This window comes from Aristolochia californica, unplaced genomic scaffold (genome assembly GCF_029961685.1).
Source record: "Aristolochia californica isolate CCGP_79_NKW_82.1479 unplaced genomic scaffold, dmAriCali1.0.hap1 SCAF_1, whole genome shotgun sequence".
NCBI lineage: Eukaryota > Viridiplantae > Streptophyta > Magnoliopsida > Piperales > Aristolochiaceae > Aristolochia > Aristolochia californica.
In genome coordinates, this window is record NW_027181770.1 from 53,792,200 (window position 1) to 53,817,265 (window position 25,066).

At 35.6% G+C, this 25,066-nt stretch overlaps 3 protein-coding genes across 6 annotated transcripts; 2 read left to right on the forward strand and 1 right to left on the reverse strand.

Moving 5' to 3' along the window:
- The first annotated feature begins 424 nt into the window (after positions 1–424).
- Positions 425–6,677, forward strand: LOC137960484 (mitochondrial import inner membrane translocase subunit TIM14-3-like). 2 transcript variants are annotated; one of them, XM_068808122.1, is made up of 5 exons: positions 425–639; positions 862–947; positions 2,989–3,026; positions 5,918–6,096; positions 6,177–6,677. In XM_068808122.1, the coding sequence occupies exons 3-5, from the start codon at positions 3,024–3,026 to the stop codon at positions 6,331–6,333; spliced, it is 339 nt and encodes a 112-aa protein (XP_068664223.1). In that variant the 5' UTR covers positions 425–639; positions 862–947; positions 2,989–3,023; the 3' UTR covers positions 6,334–6,677. The 2 variants fall into 2 exon arrangements, with proteins under 2 accessions (XP_068664223.1, XP_068664231.1); XM_068808130.1 differs by having other exon boundaries at positions 425–579.
- A 2,634-nt stretch (positions 6,678–9,311) lies between these two features.
- Positions 9,312–11,279, forward strand: LOC137951136 (xylan O-acetyltransferase 5-like). Its single transcript, XM_068797736.1, has 4 exons — positions 9,312–9,728; positions 9,925–10,099; positions 10,408–10,589; positions 10,679–11,279. The coding sequence occupies exons 1-4, from the start codon at positions 9,343–9,345 to the stop codon at positions 11,151–11,153; spliced, it is 1,218 nt and encodes a 405-aa protein (XP_068653837.1). The 5' UTR covers positions 9,312–9,342; the 3' UTR covers positions 11,154–11,279.
- Positions 11,255–23,510, reverse strand: LOC137951143 (uncharacterized). 3 transcript variants are annotated; one of them, XM_068797749.1, is made up of 7 exons: positions 23,314–23,510; positions 21,530–21,748; positions 20,839–20,952; positions 20,457–20,721; positions 20,279–20,356; positions 11,783–11,955; positions 11,256–11,693 (listed from the first exon to the last, which is right to left on the reverse strand). In XM_068797749.1, the coding sequence occupies exons 2-7, from the start codon at positions 21,632–21,634 to the stop codon at positions 11,496–11,498; spliced, it is 933 nt and encodes a 310-aa protein (XP_068653850.1). In that variant the 5' UTR covers positions 21,635–21,748; positions 23,314–23,510; the 3' UTR covers positions 11,256–11,495. The 3 variants fall into 3 exon arrangements, with proteins under 3 accessions (XP_068653844.1, XP_068653846.1, XP_068653850.1); XM_068797743.1 differs by having other exon boundaries at positions 11,255–11,693; positions 20,457–20,952; XM_068797745.1 differs by having other exon boundaries at positions 11,255–11,693; positions 20,457–20,952; positions 23,300–23,510.
- Positions 23,511–25,066: the final 1,556 nt, after the last annotated feature.

The window sequence follows — 25,066 nt, forward strand, 5'->3', positions numbered from 1 at the left end:
TAGTAATTTAATATAATATTAAAATATATTGACATGATAAATAATTAAATAAAGTATTTTATTAATAAATTAAGATAGATAGTAGTTTAGTCTAAATTAATATAATAATTATTATTTTAAACTAAATTAATAATTTGATTAACTATAAAATATAAAATAATTTAATATTTACTTTTTATAAAATAATTAAGAACTATCTATATTATGTTTAATTTTTTATTAATTTAACATAATATTGAATATTATAAATATTAATTAATTATAAAATATCGAATAATTTAATATTTTATTAATACCACAATTATTCGTTTTGTCGGTCCAATTCAGTAAGAAGAAGAAGAAGAATTAATGGAAATTCCCAAATACGGAATTAATTTAACATACGGAATTCCCCCGTCCCATGCTTTTGCTTTTTTCCCGAACCTTCCCTCGTTTACCTTTCCTTTCCCTCTCTTCCCTTGTCTTTAATGGCGGCCGCTCCGTTTCTGTAGACACGGTTTCCGGCTTCTTGAATTCTGGGTCGGTTCTGAAGAGGCCGGAGTTTCGGGGGATTATTGCGGTTGTGAATTGTGATCAACGGTAGCTGGAATTTGATTCTGATCGGTTTTCGCTGTTCTGAATTTCTTGGTTTTGTTTTATGTGAGACTATAGGATTTCTTCTCTTTTTTTTTTCTCTTCCATCGTTTCTCCTGTTCTGAGTCTCTTACTCCGAACAGTTGCCTAATTTTCATGAAACCTATCACTGTGGAGAATCGGTGAAGTTTCTGTAGTCATTCAGAGTTTATCTTTACTTATCTGCTTTGGATTTTTTAATTTGTTGCTTATTCCAGTTTCTCGTTTTTATCTTTATTCTCTTCATAGTCGAAGATCTGCGGGAACTTTCCCTTAGTGGTCGACCATTACAGACGTCCGTCCTACCAATTCCGATTACAGGTCGGCCAGTACAGGTATTTGGACCTTTTATCTTTGGCTACAATTTTTTGCTTATTGCAACTCTTCAATTTAGATATTATTTGTCTGTTCGTGGTTATTGTTTAGAGCTTCATGTAATCTATGAATTTTGTGAGTTGCAATATAAAAATATCTTAATGATGAATATTGTATTTTGTGACCATTAAGTTAGAATTTATAATTGTTATTATAAGGGGCTAGATCCAAATTTGTGGGGCCTGATGAATTAGTTGATCAATGCAAGTTAGGGTATAACTTTTTTGATGCACATATATATCATTGCTTTCATATTTGTTTATTTGGTATGGCGTTTCAAGGTTAAGGTGATATTTGTTTCATGTATTGAGAGAGTCTTTATCTTAGTATTTACATGACTGTCTGTAATTTATTAATAGAGAATAAAAAAATTTTCTGACTGCACTTGCTGTCTTTCTCAAAGTCCGTCCTCAACTAACTCCAATAACCCCATCTTTTATGATTACCTGCAATACTAAAACCCTGTTGTTGCCTAAAAGTCTGACCCATAAAAAATTATCCATGCAGTGTCACATGGGGCCAATCTCTTGAAGGCTTCTTTAACTCTCCCTTCTTCCAAAATAAAGAACTATACAACATTCAGTTTGTTTTTATTTTTCTCCGTTAAATGGTGTTCTCAATTTGATCTTAACCTCTACCAAGTGCTACTTATCTATCAAAATCATTTTTAATTTTCAAAAGAAAGAATGAAGTGTAAAATGGGTTGGCACTGTATTTGAATGCTAATAACTTAGTTTAATGATGTGTAAGCAATAATAATATGTATGATTGTGATACATTTGTGTGTCAATATTATGTATTATTTCAAATTTTATTATTTATGTGCAAAAACAACTGCATCCATATTTGAAAAAAGGTAAGAGTATGGCATAAGATGGTCAAAAAGTTAGAATTTTCTTTTTTTGTGAAGTACTAAGTATTTTATATCTATTTTTTTTTTTTTGTCTTTTTGATAATATGTCTATGGATAATTGTTTTGATGGCCAAAATCTGCATGCTTTTCTCACCTGAATGTATGATATGCTTTTGGACCTTTTTCTCTGTTACAAAAAAGGAAGAAAAAGAAATTGTAATTCTCATGCTGCCTGGATCCTCTTGCTTATTATTGGGGTTGTATTGGATAATACTACCATAGTGACTAATAGATACTAGTAGTTTTAGCTGTTACTAACTTGTTTTTCTATTTAAGTGTTAAAAAAAGGAAAGAAAGCAGGGAGCTAAGGTAGAGGGGTGTGTCAACTAGGAAGCCTCTTAAACTAAGTGTTGATGTTTCTATAGTAGTTACCCACATGGATAGAGTTTCTAAGATAGTTGGAATTTAGTAGTGAAGAGCAGGCAGCGAGTTAGAGCAATAGTTTTGTGTGAGTTTCTGGGAGAGCTAGAGTTATTGTTTTGAGTTAGTTTTCTGATGTAAATGTTATAGTTGGTGTCTTATTTGTAAAAACTGAAGAAAAAATAAAAGGGCAGCACAAATGGAGAGAGAAGCTGGACCCCAATAATTCTCTTTTATTTTGTTTTCTCTCTCTTTCTATGCTCATCTTATTCCAGACACTTTGCTCATGGCAGGCCTAATTTTCTCTTAAATCACTTGTCTTTAGCATAAAGTTTATACCTTTTTAGTGAAACTGGAGCACTTTGTTTTCGCAGCAAGCCAATGCTTTGTCGTTGCGGGTGAAAATGAGTCTCTTTTTCCCTGTTTTTCATCACATATTTGTCAAGTCTATTATTCTGTAATCTGTATCAAGGATTCTGTAATGTCTGACATGATAATAGTTTTTCCTTATTGGCGGGGATGATGGGGGTGTCTTTTTACTGTTTTTGATTGATGAATTTGTGTTGAAGCGGTCTTTGTTCCCTTTAATCAAATCAATAAGTGCAGTTCCATATCCAGGAGCTTCTTTTTGGAGTGATAGTTTCTTACTTTTATGTGTTTATCAATATCTTGGATTATTTTCTGTCCTCATTCAACTTAGCCTTCCTGTTTATGCACTGGTAATACAGGCTTGTCGATTGAGGTGATTTGAGAAAGTTGTGCAATGGTAAGAACTAATCTCCTTCCTCCTATATTATAAGGGAAACACTTCAGTGCGATTTTTTATTTTTGAGTTGAGCAGTTGCTTTGGTTTATTCTTCAAAGTTTATCAGTAAATTGTATTAGCAGGATACCTTTGCTTGCTACTTCATACTGAAGTTGTTTTATTTTTTAAAAATATGCCATGTGGCCCTTTATCTTGTCTTGTTCTACTTATTTGGAGGAGGAAAAAGGAGGGGTGGGTGTTGTGATTTCTTAATATTTTGTAATTTGCATATGATGGCATGATGTGGCTCTTTTTTTTGTGGCTAGGAGTTTATTTTACCTTGTAGTGTACATCTAAGAAGCAGATATCACTTGATGAAGACAATGCAATATTCTTAGTGCATATAGAGTATGCAATAGGTTTTAAAATCCTCAAGATGATGCTTGAAAAACTTGGTCCATTGATGATAAGGAAATTTGACCCTAGGGGAATGAATCGTTAGTTCAGTGGTCTCGTTGATGGGTTCTTCATATAAGGTTTTGGGTTCAAGTTTTATGCGTAGTGTTTAATTTGCATGTGTGGAGCCAAAAACCAATAGCACAAAAAATTATCCTTGAGGATAATAAGATTCTTGTTGGTTAGCAGCTCTATTTTGGAATCTATATTTTGTGGCCTGACTTTGATTTGTTTTAGTTTATCTTTCGAACTAATTTTTGGTAGAGTAACTAATTGTATTTTGGTCTTTGTGATTTTTAAAGGAAATTGAAAGAATAAGGTTTAATTTCATTGAAAGAAGGATATGAATAAGGAGTAAAAAAGGGCAATAAGCTTGCATTTATTTTACCATTTTTGCTTGATTATGTGGAATTGCTTTTTGCAATTTTCTCTACCTCTATATGCATGATATTACTTGTACAAGCTGCTATAGTTGATCAGATTTATTTTATTTTATTTTTGAAATGGTGCGAAACTTTTATTAAGAAAGCTAAAGCGAAGCTAATTCAGAATAGTATACAACATAAGTTACTAGAACATGGTCTTCTCTAGTGATCAAGGGAGACCTCAGTACAAAGGATAGCTTTGGAGACTCCAGATTTAACGAGTTTGTCTGCAACTGAGTTGACAGATCTGGGAGCTTTGCTCCAACACCACTCACAGGATATATTAGAAATCTCATCATAAATTTTCCAGATAGCCCAGGGAGCAGAATTCTTTTTGCTTCCTCATCCGATGACCAGAGTTGAGTCACCCTTTATGACTAGAGAGCCTCTGAGGTGATGCTTGAATAGCTTTAGGCCTTCCAAGAGAGTTAGAGATTCTACTACATTTGATGGGCAGCAAACGGCTGGTCCAGAGTAAGTCAAAATAAAATCTGCCCCTGGCTGTTTCTGAAAACTCCTACTCCTGCTGGACCTGGGTTTCCTTTTTAAAATCCGTCAAAGTTTAGTTTAGACCAGGATGATATAAGGGGTTGCTATTCTGCTAGCACTGGAGGTTTAGGGGCCCCGAATTTAATGACTTTGCCCCAAAATTTTTGAATGATGGAGCTTGGAAGGGGGGTAAGCCATGTAGGATGTTTGCCCATAATAATATGCTGTGGATTACCTTTTCTAGCACTCCACACTTTGAGCAGCTTTTGGCTTCAAATGTTCTATTTTTTCTTTCTAGCCTTTGCCAAGGGTTTGCTGCTAAACCTGCTTTTCCATTGAAGGTTAAGGGGCACCAGAGCCATTGTTGAACGAGGATGCCAAGAGAATTAGGCATGCAAAGATGAATGCCAAATTTGATTGTATGGCATTCCAAATAGATCTGCTGAAATGACAATGCATGGGAATGTGTTTGCTGCTCTCTTTCACATCACTGCATAGCTTGCATAAAGAGTTTAAAAGTCCGTTGCCCCTTTTAGTTGATTCATCACAAGTGAGTTTCTTTTCATGAGAGACTGACCATAAGAATTGCTGTACCCTTCTGGGTGCCAGAAGTTTCCATACCAGGTTGGTACCAGAAGACTGGTTAGAGGGAGGGGAATTCTGGAATTTATAGTAAGATCCCACCGAGAACTGTCCTGAGGGGCAAGGTTTCCATATTATTTCATCCTGCCCCTTTATTGAACTATAATGTGCCCCCAATAGTGCTATTATTTTCACAGCTTCATCTGCTTCTGGATCATTTAGATTCCTCCTTGGGTTTTGATTCCAGCTTGAGTTTGTGTCTGAATCTGTGCACTCCAGTACTGATACCTGTTTGTTTTGGGTTAGGGTGAAAAGTCTTGGAAATTTTAGGTAGCCATGCTTGTTATCTTGGCTTTGAGGATTTTTAGGAACATTAATGCTGTCAAAGCTCTGGGCCTGAAATGTTAAGAAACAATAAGTAGAGATGACTCAGTGAACAGCAAAGCTTTTTCATAGCTAGGCTAAAAATAAGAATCTCTCGTATTGTTGTTCAGCTGAAGCATTCATCTTTCTTTCCAGTCATGGTTACTTCGGCAAAAAAATATTGCATCTTTTGTACAGGTTTGCCAACTAAGCAAGCTTTTAAGTTCCATATCTATTAGATGCAAGTTATTGCATTAGTTAAAAGATTCTAACTTGTAACTGAATATTGGATATCCATACTTGTATTTTGACTCTGTTTTGTTTTCCGCACATGGGCTTGTTGTAATATGGTCATGCTGTGTATCTTGGTAGAACCTAAAGGTTTGTCGCTAGTTTTGAATTGAACAATATGCAGCAAGGTTCTAAGGATAAAAAATTAATAGACACCGGTTTCAGTGGCAACCTGTCTGACATGATAGGGTCCTAAGGTTTTATGTATCATCATTTCTTGGACTAGTAAATCTTTCTTGGCTAGATTCACAAATCCCTTATCACCAGCTTAAAAGAATGCATAATGGTAGACGTGTTGAATTCCAGGCAAGTCCTCTAGTGGCAGGGATTTCAGTTGCTGCAGCAGCTTTAGGTGGAAGATACCTGATGGAAGCATGGCAAGCCTTCAAAGCAAGGCCTGGTATTCCTCGCATGCGTAGGTTCTATCCTGGTGGCTTTGAAAGGGAAATGACAAGAAGGGAAGCGGCATTAATCTTGGGAGTGAGGTAGTTGTTGTCTTTATTTCTACCATTTGACACAGTTTTTTTATCACCGCCACTGAATTGTTCTCTCATCTTCGTTGCAGGGAGCATGCAGTGATTGAAAAGATCAAAGAGGCTCATAGGAGGGTGATGGTGGCAAACCATCCTGACAGTGGCGGAAGCCATTATCTCGCTTCCAAAATCAATGAGGCTAAGGATTTGTTGACAGGGAGGACGAAGAGCAGCGGTTCTGCCTTCTAGAAGGAAAAGAGGCCAAAGATTATTTGAATTGATCTTCTTAATTCTTCGAGAGAGATTCTGATAAAATTTCGTGGAAGTAGGTGTATTTTTAGTACCTTGGCATTATGATAATGCTGCAATTTTTTATCTGTATCCTATTGTATATCTAGCAATATTCTCAAGTTACACGGATATTGGGAAGAGGTGATTTAACATGCTAATATCCTGCTAGACCCTTGGTGTTTCTCTTTTGGTATGAAGGGATTGTTTAAACTATTAGACACTAGGGGAAAATCATTTTGTTGAAATAGTTTTTCCTCTTGTAGGGGTGGCATGGCTGGTAAAGAAAGGTGAATTTTCATAGAGACGGTATAAAATAGTAATTATGTAACTTGGTATATATCTTTTTATGTTTTTTTCTTTTTGAAATATGTAGTTCTAATGTCATTGTAACACTTTCACACAATTATAAATACAACTTCTCGACATGGGTAGAATATTTAAGCATCTTTCTCTTGATTTTATTATATTTTTTAACAAGTAATAGAATGACACTTAATTACAACATCATTTCAAATTACGTGAATGTTAAACCAATTGTGATGTTTTATATATTCATGAGAATCTTCTAGATCATCTTATTGACCAACAACCTTTGCCAAATGTAGATGTTATTCAGAAACTACATCTTGAATAGGTAGATCCCGTTGTACACAAGCACACACAAGAGGTTGATGTTGCACATTAAGCTGATCAACTAGAACAATGAAACCATCAATTTATATTGATTTTGTAGTGTACATACAAGAATTTGACTATGATCTCAATGCTTCAATGATCTTAAGACATTTTTTCACAAGAGGTTAGCAATAGTAAATCAAACTTGTGGATGATGCCTTGATGGATGAGATGGACTCTATGGCAAATAGTTGAGTCTAGGATGTTGTTGAGTTTCCTAAAGAGGCAAAGGTTATTGGTTGTAAATAGGTATTTAAGACTAACAAGAACTCATTAGGCAATATTGAGTGCTACAAGGCATAACTTGTTACCAAAGGGTTCACACAAAAGGAAGGAGTTAAATACAAAGAGACCTTTCCAGTTTCTAAGAAAGATTTCTTCCATATATTAATTGCCCCTTTTGATTTAGATTTACATTACATAGATATAAAAATGGTTTTCCTTAATAAACACGTAGAAGGAAAAGTTTACTTGAGACAACCTCAAGGGTTTACCTCGATTGATAGTCATCATTTGATTTTCAAGTTTAATAAGTCCATATAAGGGCTTCCTGATGATGATGGTAAGCTTCATAATGTTATCTCTTTATTTTGGTTTTGTTGAGAATATTATGGATCAATACATATACCACAAGGTTAGTTGAAGCAAAATTTATCTTTCTAGTTATGTTGATGATATTTTGCTTGCAACAAATGATATAAGATTGCTACTTAAGGTGAAAGTTTTTCTCCCTCAACATTTTGATATAAAAGAAATGAACAAGACATTTTTTGTCATTGTCATTAAGATGTTAAACTGTTCACTTTGTGCAACCCTCTTTTGTGAAAGATGACCGGTTCAATTTAACCAATGCCCTCGAAATGACAGTAGAATGGAACAAATAAAAAACATTTATTATGCTTAGGCAATTGGAAACTGTCTGTATGCCTGAGACTATATAAGACCAAACATTACATTTGTAGTAAGAACATTGGGTAGATATCAAAATAACCATGGTTTGGGTTTCACAAGAAAGTCACAGAAAAGGCTTTGAGATATTTTCAAGAGACCAAGCATTTCATACTTATAAATGATCCAACAACTTGGAGATTTTTGGGTACTCTGATTTGGACTCTGTTGTTGGTTGTGTTGACTCACACAACTCAACGTTAAGATATACACCTTCAAATTCAATGGAGGGGCTCTATCTTGGAAAAGTATAAAACAATCCTTAGTTGCTACTTCTACCATAAAAGCAAAGTTTGTTTCTTATTTTGTGGCTTGACATAACAAAATATTTGGTTAAAGAATTTCAATTTGGGGTTTCGAGTTGTTGATTCTATCTCTAAACCATTAAAAACTCACTATGACAATTCAGTTGTTGTGTTCTTGGCTAAGAATAATAAAAGTGAAAGTAAAGTTAAACATATCGACATAGTACTTAGCTATCAATGATCATGTCCAATTAAATGAAGTGTTTATTTAACACATTCATAGTAAACAAATGATCGGAGATCCTTTTATGAAAGGTATGCCTCCAAGGTTGTTTAAGGATCAAGTAACCTCGATGAGACTTTGTTCAGACTGGCCACTTTTCTATTTGATTTCAGGTTTTGTATTTGTGTTATATTTTGTAATAAAATATTAGTTTCTAATTTGTCTTCTCATTTGGTTTGTACACATATATTTGAGAAGGAAGAGTATTGGCATTTGAGCTGGTTCAGATGATTGTTCTGAGGATTGTACCCATTGAAGAAATGACTGCTCTGAGTTGGAAAAGGTTCTAGGAATTGCAAATGACGTTTTGAAGATTGAAGAAAAAGGATTTGGGGTGGTTGCCCAACCCACCTCAACGTAATGATCACGTTTGCCCGTTTACTTCTGACTATTATCGATAATGGAAGAAAGTATTTTCTGGTTCAGAACGTTCAGAACCCAGAAATCTGGGTAATGATCGATAATAGATTCAGTTTTCGCAATGTCTCTATAATCCTATTCATCATCTGTTTCAGTTATAACTGCAAGCAGAGATTCTACTCCCAAATTCATCTTCTCGTTTCAACTAAGGCTTCTATATGTCGTGTAACTGAAATGTTTCTCCTGTACTTCTCTACTTTATGCCGTTGTGGCGAGCTTTACAGGCGCGAGCAGAATGGAGCTTTACCTGCTACTAATTTGGACAGAACCCAAGTAGCAGCACAAATCGAGATCAATGAAAAAGAAAGCAGGTAGCCCATATAAGTAGAAGTCACTGTAAGACACGGCCGTCATGCGTGCCTTGGCAGAGCAACTCAACCCAGGTTTCACACTTTCATGGCAAATTCTAAAACCATGCAGTTGATGGAACCCAGCTCCGTCGTCAGCAAGAACTGGGCGTTTTGCTGCTTTGCAAGTCTCCTTGGCTTCATCGTCCTCGCTATGTGTCTCAGTCACCAACGACCGAGAGTATACCTCGCTGCTCTCCCCGAGGACCTCATCACGACAGGGCTAGAATACCCGGCACTGGGCGGCCGTAAGAAGAAGACAAGCGAGTGCGACGTATTCCGAGGGAGATGGGTTTACGATCCCATGAGCCACCCGCTTTACCGTGCATCACAGTGTCCTTTCCTAAGTGATCAAGTTCGTTGCCAGAAGAATGGTCGGCCAGACTCTGAGTACGAGAAGTGGAGATGGGATGCAAATGACTGCGAGATTCCAAGGTGAGCAACAAGACATCAAGATCATACACCAGCTTTTGGCTCCATTTTGTTTTTTATCTTTTCCCACAAAAGAAAAAACACAAAAAGGAAATGCAAGATCTTCACTACCAGGTACCATTTTTCCGAGTCAGAAATCAAGGGAAGTTGATACCGACCAGTGGCCAACCCAGGTTTTGATTTCTTTTTGTGTTTATAGGTTCAATGGAACGGAAATGCTGGAGAGATGGAGAGGGAAGCGAATCATAATCGTAGGAGACTCGCTCAACAGAAACCAATGGGAGTCTCTTGCTTGCCTTCTCTATGTCGCCGCCACCCCCTCGCGTTCCTATCTCAGTGCGCAAAGCTCCGTCCACAAGATCTTCCGAGCCGAGGTAAGATCGCACGCCCTGAACTCTCAGATTGTAATTTCAGAGATTGACCACCTATTCTTTGCTTTCAATCTTCTCCGTTTTTACCAGGTCACTATATGTTTCTGTCTTTTCCTGTTCAAGCGAAACACATCAGAACTGCACACTAACCCGAAGCCTATACTCGAATTTGTCAAACTTCATACGGAGTCGATCCTTTAGAGGGTTAATTTCTTGTTGCTTTATGACACAAATCTCAGGAGTAGAAACCTCTCCACGAGGCCATTTCAAATGGAAAAAGAAGGTTTATTTCGCTTTAATTTGGGTCACAGGACTACAACTGCAGTGTGGAGTTCTTCTGGAGCCCTTTTCTTGTGCAGTTGGAGGAGTCAACAGGAAAGGGAAGGGTCCTGAGACTGGATACTATGTCGGCCTCAGCTCAGAGTTGGAGAGCCGCCGATTTAATGGTCTTCAACAGTGCCCATTGGTGGCTTCACAGAGGCAAGCTACAAGCGTAAGTCAGTTAGTCTCTAGCATGGATGAACATTGCAAGATCGAGAAGGCAGAATTGGTGGCTAATCGGATTCTAGTTTTCTCCTGCAGGTGGGATTTCCTCGAATATGAAGGAATGAGGGTGGACAATATAACAGCAGAAAGAGCATATGAATTGGGAATGAAAACCTGGGCAACCTGGGTCGATAAGAACGCAGACCCTAGCAACAGCACGGTCATTTTCAGAAGCATCTCGCCAGAACACAAGCAATGGTGTTACAACCAAACCGCGCCCATCGTGGATGAATTATCCGCTCAACTGTATGGGAGCACATTGACGACGATCATCGAGAAAACTCTTGCAGAGATGAAAATGCCAGTCAAGTATTTGAACATCACGAGGCTTTCTTTCCACAGAAAAGACGCCCATACCTCTGTATACAGGGTGAAACAGGGGAATCTACTCGACGAGGAGCAGCGGAAGCAACCTATTATGTATGCTGACTGCAGTCACTGGTGCCTGCCGGGTCTTCCTGATACATGGAACGAATTGATTTACGCAATCCATGTTCTTGAAATTCCTTAACCACCCTCATATAATTTACTGTTTATTTTCTTTTTTTTCTTTTTCATACCGATCAATATCTCTGCCGAAAGAAATGTTTCTTGCTTTATATACAAACTCTGTTACGCATTTCAAGCATAGACCTCATTCTTTTCCAGAAAAAAAAAAAAACACATACCTCATTGAAACAACTACTGCGGCAAACTCATCGACTGTGAATATGCCATTCACCCCATCTCTTATTAATGCTCCGTGTATTTGCATGCTCGTCTTATTAATGCTGTCTCAATGAGCATCATCAGCCCCACATAACCATTTTGGTCTAGAATCGGATATTTACAAGACAGTATTTTCAGTTTGTCTCTATAGAAATTCCCATTCTGATTCACAGAATTCCTGACTTGGAGGTTTTTTCATGTCCAAGAACTCTACAGACTTGGAACAAAGGGAAGAGCTTTCCAGATCCTTGTCTTCAACACCACTGTTTAGAATTTGTAATTTTCTGTACCTGTGTTTTGTGGCTGGCAAAAGTCTTGACAAAAGAGCATCTCGGAGCTTTTTCTAACAAAGAAAAAAATGTTGAAACTAAAAATGAGTTGACTGGAGTCTAAGTTCTGACTGGAAAGAGCAACAAATGTGACTGAAATTACCTTATACGATTTACGAATTGCCACACGGCGAGACAGAAAAGAAAGTTCATTATCAATTTCCTTGCTTTGAACATCCAAATAGCTTTCTCCAAGGAACAAATCTTCAAACTTTTCTTGCACTTCCACATCCATCGCATCTGATGCATTGTTCTCACCAGGATTTCCTGATTCGCCTGAAACACAAAAACCTAATTACTCAGTAAAATCAAGGTGATTAAAGTTATTATATTTTCAAGAAACAGATCCTACAACTCACTCAAGATGCAAGGCAATCAGTATTTGGAACTATTTCTAATTCTTATCTATTCTTATATGGGCCAACATAGTTCAATCAAGCTAGGGAAGAGAAGATCCGTAAACATTCCTAACCAATTACAAGGACAATTCTTCACAACCAGAAATGTTATTTTCAAATAAAAATTATATCTAAATAATGGCAGTTCGGGCCTAACAACGTGAAGGTCAATTGTGTCGAAGAGTAGGTATGGAAAATTTTTACATGACTCTCTCAGTAAAAAGTGTGACAAAGTTAGAATTAATATGGTGGAATCTAAGCGGAGTCTCATAGAAGGAGGTCTCACAGAAGAGTCTCATTTAAAGGTGTTTTACTTATTTTAATCTTTTATTTATGTTCGGTTGTTTAATTGTTATTGGACATATCTTTTAATGTTTGACTTTGGTGTAACTAGGACAATTGTAATTGAATTCTACTTATTTTCTCTATTATAAATAAAGGTTCATTGCACTCAAATTATAACAAGCCGATGAAGTATTTCTCTTTTCCAGAAATTCAGCATGATATCAGAGTAGGTTCTTTGAGTTGACTCGATCAACCCATAGAGATAATTTAATCTTTTTATGATTTATCATCTCAAATAATTTAAGTTCGTATTCTACCTTATGCTTCATTCTTTGTCCGAGTCAACTCAACTCACAGAGATAATTTGATCCTTTTCTAATTTATCATCTCAAGTAATTTTGGTTCGTATTCTTCCTTTTCCTTCATTCCTTATTCCAGTATCCGTTGTTTCCTTGGTGTTCACACCTCCACACTGAACTTTTCATATTGCAAATTATATATTGGCAGATCTTTCAGTACTTTCTAACGAAAAAATAATTTCGGCAATTAGAGTTTTTACAAAGAGAAATCAACATTTGAAGCAACACAATCAGACAGTCAGAGAGGTTGCTTCAATTTTTTAGCCGTTTTATGCCATCAAGAACAAAACTTTATATGGAAAGTTATATATCAAAAGAAATATACATTTAAGCCTTTATTCTGACTCAACAAACCAATTTTCAATCTAAGTTTTCTAAAGAGGGATATCAATATCGAAAGAGTCAATGACCATGCTAGCCAACTTAGTTCAGCCAGATTGCAAATTCCAAAACCAGATTCTATCTCTCAAAAGAAGTATATTTCATGAATAAATATTAAACTTGAATGAATGATATCGAAGTATACTTTCAGAAGGAGCAACTTTTATGTCAATCTAATCTATATGCAAGGAGATATTCTCATAGGAGTCGGCAAGGGTCATACTACATAATAAAGCAAATCAAACGATTATAATAGATTAACGAACGAAGTTTTTTATGTCAAATTGGGTATCAAAATAAAAAAATTTGAGTCTATAAGAAACAAAGCAAACCCTAGATCTAGCCCTGGCTCTACACTCATCCGCGCCGAAAGGAACCCTCATGAGGGTTGGAATTGCAGTGATTTGGGTCTCTCTGTCTCGGTTTTCTTTCTTCTTAGCTTTTGCCTTTCTCATTTTATGTTGATTCTCTGCTATGGAGATGTGTTTGATCTGTACAAGGCTCCATATTTGAGTCAACAGCATTTGCCTTTCGTTGGCAACCATGTCTGCCGCTTGGAGCCAAGATTCATTTTCCAGTCGAAGATTGCTTGAATTTCATCTGTTGGTTCATGCCACAATCCTTGGATACATTTCATATTTAATCTTTTGATTTTTTTTTCACAGTTTCTTAATCGGGAATGTTTCTCTCAAAAAACATCAGTTTTCAGATTTGAAATCATGCTTTTTATTTTAGGTAAAATATTTCACACTTTTCCTCCAAAAAAAAAAAAAATAGTTTCTAGAGAAACAAACCATTTGTGATTTTGAGCTACATTTTGGGATATATTGATATCAAAAGTACAAAAGTTCAGTTCTACCGAAAATCTCTCATTTTCCTACTTTTTGTCCTATTACCTCTCCATGCATTGACATGAATTGATTTTTCTACTTTTTGTCCTATTACCTCTCCATGCATTGACATGAATTGATTTTCCTACTTTTTGTCCTATTACCACTCCATGCATTGACATGAATTGGGTTTCTTTTTCTCCTAGAGTCCTAGTTTTTCAATCAATTTTTTTTCCAATTAGAGAGTTTTAGTTAGATTTAATCACTCCATGATGTAATCATTCAATATCCTTGATTTATAATATTTTGTTTTTATCACTTCAGAGCAATGCCTAGACCCAGAGCCTACAAAGTATAACAGTGCACCCAACATCCCACTCAAGTCTTTTATTCTTCACCCAAGTGGTGATTTACGTTGGAGCTACCGTTAAAAAGTGAGCAGTCTCTTAGTTATGCCCTAAAATTGGGCCATTTTTTTGGCCTTTAAAATTTAAGGAATGTGTTTCAAACTATAATTGTTTTGACTTGTGTATGGAGCTTTGCCGTAAGGGTAGGAGTGATTTCTTCTCCTACATTATGTTTTGTCCAAGTTGGGTCTCTATGTCCTTTTTATCTCCAACTTAAGATGGAGAAGTAGAAGAAATACAACAAAGAGGTATTTTATTCCACATGATGTGGTAATTTTTATGTATCCAACATATTCAAGGGGGAGAACAAAAAAATGAAAATTTGCATCTTTGAAGAATTATTTTAGCAAAAGAAAATTGAAGACCAAAAATCTTTTTCCTTACAAGTTGAAGTTATAAACTATAGTTTGAGGGAAAGTATTGAAGAGCAGGTATGGAAGAATCTTACATGACTCTCACAAAAAGAAGTTTCATAGATCTAGAATTAACATGGTGGAGTCTAAGAGGAGTCTCATATACAGAGGTCTATAGAAGAGTCTCAGTTAAACGTGTTTTAGTTATGTTAGTCTTTTATTTATGTTCAGTTTTTTAATTGTTATAAGTTTTATCTTTTAGTGTTTGACTTTGGGTGTAACTGGGACAAGTGTAGTTTAATTGTAATTGGATCCTACTTGTTTCCTCTATTATAAATAGAGGCTCATTGTACTCAAATTATAACAAGTTAGTCAAGCATTTCTTTTTTCTAGAAATTCAACAAATTGTTTGTAAAGTTACCAATTAAGCAAAGGCAAAAGAAATACGGTAAGAGACACAAATGAAGAAATTGCATATCTCTTTTTTTTCCAGTATGAGGATAAAATTAACTTAGGAAGCACACTTGGTTCCCTCAAGGAGTGGTAAAAGGACCACCTTGCACCCATAAAGGTAACATCACTACAAACAAAGGATAATCGTTAAAACTAGGTCCAAGTAGCAATGAATTGCATTGGTCAACTTGGCACCATAGAAAAACTAAGCAGTTTCTACAAAACATTGCAACTAGAAAAATCCTTATTAGACAGGCTGAATTTTAAAATTTATAGAGAAAAATTGTTAATTGAAGGTTTTTTTTTTAAATGAAAGATGTAGCAGTTTTGGAAGCTTTAGGGTCAATCAAAGTTAAGACTGGAAACATAACCAAGCCCTTCTCTTTTTCTTGAGGAAAGTGATTTAATTAAAAGGAAGCTAGGAAAAAATACAAGATTAAGGAGCTTTCCCTTACAAAGAGTGATTGGAAGGAAGCTTTTTGCTTGGCTAGAGAGTCAGCTAAAGAATTAGTTGATGCATAATTCTAATAACAATTTGAAAGAGAGAAAATGTCTACAATTTTGTGAAATGACTTCCAATGGCACCAAGGGAGGTCTAACTTCATAGAGCACTATCCAATCACTACTTCAAAATTACCTTCAATCAGAAGCTTTCCACTCAGAAAGTTTTGGAAGATGATTAACCACAGGAGAAGAGCGTGAAGTTCTGCCAATGTAGAATCCGATATACATAAGGGGCCCAAGAAAGAGGCAAGAATAGTGCTTTCACAATTTCTGATTACTCCTCCGATTCCAGCTTTACCTATGTTACGAAGAGTGCGCCCATCAAAAGTTTAGCTCCAAAATTCCACAAGGGGGAGGGAGGATGGGATCCATTTCTCATTGGTTGCTGGCTGCGAATTGCCCGCCAATTGTCTCAAATGACGATGCCTCTTAGGCTCTCAAATTCCTTCTTGGTGTGAATCCAGGTTATAATCAGGTCATAGATATAAAGGGCGACTTATGCGACTGAGGAGGATTTGTTGCTGAAACTTCAATTGATCCTCTCCATCCACAAGCCCTATGGGATGTGTGCAATACATGCTGATAGGAGAACTTTACCTAAGCTTGGGAGCTGAGTGCCTTTACTCAACTGGCTGCGTACAATGAGGCCACTTGGGACACAAAAATTAAGCCAAAATTTGTAGAGAAAATTGGTCCAGACTTTCCAAGCAAATGGGCAATGCAGAAGAAGGCAGTTTACAGTCTCCTGCTTAATACGGCAAAGGGTACACTGGATGCTTGGGATTAAATTACCTTTTCTCCTAGGTTGCCTGCTGTGAGGATCTTATGAGAAGGACCCTCACATGAAGAAGCAAATTTTGGGGGGGCAGAAATCTGAACCACACCATGGGGTGGCAGCACTACTTCAACCCTTAAGGTGATTATACATGGAGGAGACATTCAATTCACCGTTGTCATCATATGTCCATAGCATTTTGTCCTCCATATGCCTCTGATTTTTATCTCACTCAATGCTATCAATAAAGCATTGGCTGCTCGTGCCTCTGCATCATTCAAGCTGCACCTGAAATAAAGGTCTCAGTTGTCGTTTGATATCCATGAGAATGCTCCAGAAATAGCTGGATTGGTGGCAAGCACATGGAGGGACGCATAGGTATCTTTCATGGGACTACTTACCAGCCACCAGTAGTTCTAGAACTGTATCGTTAGACCATTCCCAACATAATACCTTGTTGCTGGCACAAACTTGGCAAGAGCGGGTATAGGATTGCCATAAGAGGGAGAGTATTTCTCAGCCCTCCTGTGGTCCACTCCAGTTCAATTTTTTGGCTACCATTTGTTTCGACATGGTCATCAATGATGAATTAAACCTCCAAAACTACTTGAGTAGTAAGGCTTAGTTCATTTCCTTGGTGCTTTTATCCCCAGCAACTCCTAATTGTTTCCACTTGCATACATCTTTCCAATTCACGAGATGGTACTTGAACTCACTACCAGCACCTCCTAAGGAATCTTTTGTTCAAGCTTTCTATTTTCTGGATAACAAGTAGGGTATGGCATGAAGAGCAGGTAGTAGTTTGGAAGCCCTGCTGTATTGACATTTAGATGGACAAGTCATTCAGCTTTTGAAAGAAACCGTCCTTTCCAAGTGGACAATCTGCGGTTGGCCAAAGATTTTAGCTCTCCTTCTAAGTGAAATTCCATCAATATAGTCTTTCCCAGATATTAGCTCAAAGAGGTTAAGAAGTTCTTTAATCTTCCCGACTTGATCCAAGGTCCCTCCGTAAAAGCATCCAGTGTCATTAGCGAATGGAAGAAGGGGGATATTGAATTCAGGCTCATGACGACTGGCATAATCCATCCTGCCTCCTTTGCTGAATAAATCATAGAGGACTCAAAAAATTAAATTGAAGAGAAGGGGAGAAATCAAATCACCTTGTGTAATTCCTCGCAGCCCTTTGAAGTATATGCACACTGTACATTGAGGAGTAAATATGAGGCTGATGAGACAGCTTCATATCCAAAGATGCCATTAGTCACCTAAACCCATGGATCCAAGGATGTCATCTGGCAGCAACTAGTTCATTTGGTCAAAGGATTTTTCAAAGTCCAGTTAGAGGATTACTTGAGGCCTTCTAGGTTGTTTTAAATGAACAACAATCACATGAGTTGCCACTGCTGCATCCAGGATGCTTTGCCCTTCATATATGCACTTTGAACTCTACAGATCACTAACAAGAGGACTGCCTTGAGTCTATGCGTCAGCAATCTAACTCTGATCTTATAGGGGTTGGATATTAGGCTAATTGGTATGAAGTCCAGAGGATCTTCAACCTCTTTCCTCTTTGGGATAGCCAAGCCATTCTCGCATCAAGATCCAAAATTTCTTCATAATACTCCTAACCTTGTTATACATGTTGTTTTCAAATTTATGCAACATGAAGTTGAGTATAATCCCTTGATAAATTCAATTTTTCCATACTATAAAATCTACAAAATAATCTGACAAACTTTAAATCCAATATTAGATGTATGACTAACAATTAAGTTAAAGCATGGATTATTGAATATAAAAATCTGTTTCTATTTTGAGTAATTTACTAACATATTTATATATATGTGGTTCTTTGTGTGCATTTCCATATGTATATGTACTATTCTATGCATACATTGTGTTGAATTTTGCACTAAGAAAATATATGGGAGAGATTAGGGTTCACAGACCCCTCTCTCCTATATATAACTTAAACAATATAAAAAATTTCATCCATGTCCTTGTACCTTTAAAGCCTAGGAATTCAACTTCCAAGTAGAAAACAATTTCTTAGATAATAAGTAAAACCTAATTATACCTTCTAACACTCTCCATCAAACTAGAGCATATAGTTTCAGCTTGTTACAGAATTTGTCTCATAATCCATAAGCATAAAAAAAAACACAAAAAGTTATTCTTCAAAAAAAAAAAAAAAAAAAAAACAATGATCTTCAAGAAATTCAGGTCCATGTGGCTTCTCTGGTTTTCGACTTTCAATATCTTTGCTACAAATTCTTCATCTTCCATTTTTCCCCTTACTTGGATGTTCTTAACCAAAACTTATGGAATTCTTCATTGTTGGTCACCGAAAAAAAATTTCATTGTAGACCTCAACTAAATACTTTATTCTTTGTAGTTCTTCTACTTCTCCCCCTCAAGTTGGGGATCAAAAGGACAAAAGGACCTAACTTGGACAAAACAAATATGAAGAAAAAAAATCAAAGCAAAAAACCAAACTCCATAGACCAGTAAAAATGGTCAAAGTTTGAAAAAGAGCTCCATTCAAATTTCAAAAAGCAAAAAAAATAAGCCCAATTTTAGGGCATGAAAAAGAGACTATTCACTTTTTAAAGGTAGCTCAGAAACGATCACCACTTAGGTGAAAAATAAAATAATAAAAACTTGACTTAAGCTGGATATTAGGGCATTTCTTATCTTTGCAGGTAGTGGGTCTATAGGCATTACCCCAAAGTGATGAAAAAAATGAAAAATTGAAGAAAAATTATAGGAACTCAAGATGTAAGTCAAAAACAGTAACACTCATACTTTAGACAGAAGGAAGAGCCCATGCAGCACTCATACTTCCAAAATCGACTCTTTAAATTTAGAAAATTCAAACAGAAAGAGACGCACAATGCAACACTCATACATCCAAATCGAGTTTCGAAGTTTAAAGAAAATAAAAAGGAGATACTCATCAAATTAATACATTAATAAAAATGACCAATTTTGACACAAAAAAGGAGGAAACCATTTGAAAACTTGCAAAATCATGAATAAATTAAAGCCAATTATGGTGTGAAACATTCTGCTGTAATTCATGAACCATTGACCTTGTTAAAGAAGTATGCAAAAGCAAATAAAATAAGGATAGATGGAAACTTGCAGGGACTAGAGGAGGAACCTAGAAGAAGTTTTTTAAAAAATAGACTATCATGCTAGACATTGTTGCAAGTATCAAAACAGGAAAAATGCATAAACTCCAAATTTAACTAGGAAAACTTTGAAAAAATGAAACTCTTGTAAAAATGACACATGTTGGTAGAGAATTGCACTAGAGTTTGAAAAAACATAGGAGACTTGGGCAAAGAAAAAACCAACTCAAAAAGAGAAAGAAAAAATCAGGTTCAAAATTCAGATTTTCGCATGCAATAGGCTTCTAGCATGACCTTTGATAAGAAGAAAAAAGGTGAGAGAGATTAGGGTTTACAAAAATCTCTCCCTTATTAATAACTTAAAATTTATAAAAAAATATCCTTGTCCCTCTGCAACCCTTAAACCCTAGGAATTCAATATCCAAGTAGAAAACACTTTCCTAGAAATTAACTAAAACTCAGTTACACCTTCTAACAAGTTGAACGGGTCTCGGTTATGTGACTCAATTGGGACTTACCCGAGCCTCCTTGTTACTTTGGATGAATAGGGATCCAAACTAAGTCAATTTTCTTTGTTTCTAATCTATGCAAAAAAGTACGAAACTTGAAGGTCTATGCAACAAAAAAAAACTAATAACATGTTAAATAGAAATATAGCATAGGCAACTAAACATTTATTTCGTAGAATACTTATGCAATTTGGGCCCACAATAAACATACCGTTCTCTGCATCAGGCTCAGAGGCCTTCGACACTGGAGATGCCAGAACTGAAATTGCTGGTGACGACGTGACTGTCCCTACAATTGGGAATACAGTTTATAATAATTCAATTGCATCAGAACCGAGAAAAAAATGCGGAGAGACAGAGAAGACATTTTTGTATCACGAGATACAGACCAGTCATACTACTTGATAATGTACTACTTAATGGAGTTGGTGTACTGCCATGATAGACTATTGAAGCCAATTCTGAATCAGACCATAAGGAACCAGCACGATTGTCAATAAATGCAGCTCCATCTGATACATTGAGACACTTTTCTTCTTCAGAGCCCAAAGAGACTGATTTATTACTTAGTATGTCACACTTTGCTCTGTGATGTTCATTCTGAGTTATATCTGTTATTGATCCTTCACTTGAATCTTCCACTGGAGACACAGTCTTCACCTCCATAGATGTCACATCCAATTCAGAAGGTGAAACAAGATCCTTGTTAGGTACAGATTGATTCAAACCAAATCCTATATCATAGGCTACTGACAGTTCTGTCACAGGCACCTGACTGGAATGAACAGAAGATGGGGCAAGAATATCTTTTATGACTTCATCACAAAATTTCTGAACATTCACACTGACTGCTTGTACTTGGGTTTCAACAGATCTAGCAGGTTCCTGCCAAAGAAGTATCATGGTTCATCAAATATGTTACGAATCATAGAAGAAGATTTACAAATTATGTTTTAAGGGAAAAAGAAAAGTCAGGTAGAATTGTATTATGGTCATAAACAGTACTATGACTTGGTACCACCTTGTATCAACTTTCCAATGAAACAAGTTAGACTAGCCAGATCAGCCAGAAATTTTCTTTATGATCATAAATAGCAGGTGACACATCAGTTCCTCTATTTAGATAACACCTGACATGAAACCAGTAGCAGGTTTCTTTCAATAAAATTTCCTCATACAGGCAGTCAAATATCATTCATATGCACCACAATAAAACTGATCGGAGTGTTCATTGAAGATGGTAGATGAGACTACACAGTTACGGACATCAGCTAGGTGAAATTCAGGCAGGGATTCTTCTATCTCTAGGACATCAAATGATGGTCAAAATGAGAAATCAAAACACCACTTATACAAAATCACCTCATTCACGCTGGTTAAAATCGGACTTGATCATCATATGTATGAAAATTAAGGATTAAACAGAATTCTTCAAATGCATAAGATAAGAAAAGTAGCAGACCTGTGCCATAAAATTGTCCATTTCCTGAAGCACATCAACACAAACTGTTTCCAGCTTCTGGTACATATTACCAACCCAACTTATTCCCTTTGATGAAAAGTCCATGTTGAATATAATAAGTAACCTTTGTTGAAGGCAAGCTACTTCTTTTCTCTCTCAAAGACTTCAACCAATAGGAGGTGTTACCTTTAGTTCTTATTCATTACTGCTACTTTACATCTGCAAGTCCATGACATCAAAGTCCTATTAAGATACATGTCATGGGAATTATAAAAGCATTTAGCTCCCTATATAAGGCAAAGTCATAACCTCTTAAAGAACACATTTATAACGACCAGTGAAGCAATTCAGCTCCATCTAAACAAACAGATGAGTCTAGGGCTAACAACCAGTGAAGAAATTCAGCTCCATCTAAACAAACAGATGAATCTAGAGCCAATACGTTGAACACTTGAGTGGTCTCTTCCCATCGAAAAATCCCACTTATCATACCCATTCAGCAACTCCATTAGTTTAAGATCAGCGAGTTAATAATCTAGACACCAACACAGACAGCCCCACAAGACGTATTTATTCACAACTCAAAGTTACAGTTGAGGTGGTACAAGAAATAGATGGTTTTTTCCTTATGTGGCATTCATAATTTTTTGTCAGGAAAGTTGATTAGAGTGCCGGACATGCATGTCACCTCATAAAACTGGCAACTGTAGTAGAAGATGCGTATACTGTAACAAATTTATGGCCTTTATTAGCTTCAAAGCAGCTCATGCAAGGTGCCATAGTCCAGTGATATATAGATACACAATAATCCTACAGATCAATGATGTGATGTGGATTTAACCACATGCACATTGTTTTCGATAATCAGTCAACTTTCAGAGGTACGCACTGGTAGTAAATAAATCTACAGAATATTCGGGTCTGAAGTCAATTAGTGAAAGGAAAGGGGAAAATGCACTTCAAACTATATATGTGTGACAGAAGCAACAAGTATGCAAGTAGGTGCAAATGTTTGGGACTTTGAAGCTTGAGTAACCCTCTTACCATTCCAAGGTAACATAAAGATATGCAGGCTAGTTCTACCATTCAGAAGGAAAACAACTTCAGTATATCCAGATAAGAAAGGCCAATAATGAATGCAGCTCAGGGAACCACAGCACTTCCTACGCGCATTGAACCATAAATGCAGAATTACAAGCATCCTCACCCCTAAGATATTCAATTTCCACTCAAGAGATCAAACAAACACGAAATGATATATTTCTTGGACGTGTGGTAAGGCTTCTTCAGAAGGTGGTAAAATAAAGACAAAAAGCAATAAACTTTCTCCCACAAACTGCAATATCCCAATAAAAGCAGCACATGGTCAATACAATCAACTTCCCCACTAACTAAATTGTTTGATATCACGCGAGTGCTAGATGCAGCCAAGAGAAGTTCACTGATTTTTTTAAGAACAAAATACTTAAGGACGGCACCAGTTTATGTACTTGAAAGAACATCGATTGGCGTATATTTTCCCCCAATTATCGACTTCTCTTACAACCCACAAATAAAATCCTCAGCAAGCGATAATTTCAAAAAAAAAAAAAGGCAAAAAACTTAGATTCTAAAAAAACTATCAAATAAGTAAAATATGCACGTCCTGCGTATCGATCAGGCAAGCAGCAAAAAATTTGTTGATCATCAAACAAACCAACTCCAAAGGAGTAATAAAGAGAGTAAGTAAATATAATCACAAAGAAGAAAACAACAGGAAAAAAGAAATACCCATTGATGCATACCCGGGTATCTCTGTTTCTCCTGGTGCTTATCGGGGACTGCCATCTTTCAACAAAAGAAACAACAATCACAGCCACCCACAAGAGTAGAGGAGATAACCCAAAAGGGAAAAGTGGAAAGCTAAACAACTTTGGGGGCGTAGAACGAGGACAGAGCTTGAAGGAGAGGTAGAGCAGCAACTGAAAAATGCGAAAACGGAGAGGAGCCGAAAAAAAACATGAAACGTTTTATCAGAAATTTGATAAGAAAGGGACACTGGGACCTTTATGAGATTTACGGATTTAATAATGAGAAAAGAAAAAAGTATCTAGTGGATCATAATCGTATAATTTACAGATAGTACTTTACTCAATAACAGCCAGTCTTCAACTCTCCTACTAAACAAGGCAAGCTCTGTGCCTCATATCTCGGAAGAAATGGTTTTACCCACGATTTCAATGTTCATCTTTAAGATGAGTGATTTAGCTGTAACGAAATTAAACTTAAAAATAATTTTAATTTCTCTAAAGGGCAAAATAATTTTACCTTGCAAAAATAAGAAAAGAGTTTGTTTATGTTCCAACTATGGTTGGCTAAAATAGAAAAAAATAATGTCTTTGCTTATTATATTTGAAAATAATGGACATATAATTAATATACTCTAAATAGTTAATAACATAGTGTCACTTTAATTAATTCATATGGTAGTATGTTTTATAAACACATTTATGATTAATAGGATTCCTATAGTAATATATAATATAAAATAATAAAGATAAAAATGAAAAATTAATCAATAAATTTTAGTAATAATAATTTATAATAATAACTAATAGGTATAATAACATCAAGTATTTAATAATAATACTAATGTTGAAATTTAATATTATTCATAATATTAAGATTTTATAAATAGTTAAATTTAATAAAAATAAATAAATAATATAAAAAATAATGCCTATGCTTGTTATTTTTGTCAATGATGGACAAACTCCTAAATTTCTATATAATTATATAATAATAACAATATAAATAAGAGACAATAATTAATACATTTTAGTTATAATAACTAATAAGTATAATAACTTTAAGTATTAAGGAGTAACACTGATATCAACCATTACTATTTAATTATAAATAATATTAAGGTTTTAAAATTTATTGAGTTTAAGCAATAATTGACAACATATTATAAAATATATCAATTCAATTATTAATAATATTAAGTTTTTAAAAATTAATTAATAGCTATCAATATGTAACGAGTATAATAATTAATAATAATAAAAATAATAGTATTGATCTAATAGAATATGATAATGTGTACTTTTAGTACAGGTTTGTTATGATATAAATGTTCTGGTATGTGTATAATATTGAATTATTCAATGTAGATTGTATGCGAATATGTGGATGTGATGTGAATTTGATTCCACCCGTTTGAAGATATTGTTTTTTGTATAATTTAGTGTGCACCATTGGATTACTTTAGTTAGATTATATACAATTGCAAGTGATTTAATCGCATATGCTTTTATTATACGATAGTGGTACCTTAAATTATCCTTTTTAGACAACATAAGAAATTGTACTTGTTTAATATTGGTAGTTGTTGAATTTTGGTGTGGTTATTTGTTTAAATAATATTTATTTTTCTCATGTATGGAAGAAATTGTACATAAATCAATGAATAGTTAGGGTGCAATTAGAGAGACATGGGGAGGCATTGTCGAAATTTCTTGAGATTCTCAATTACTAAATATTAATCAACTACCA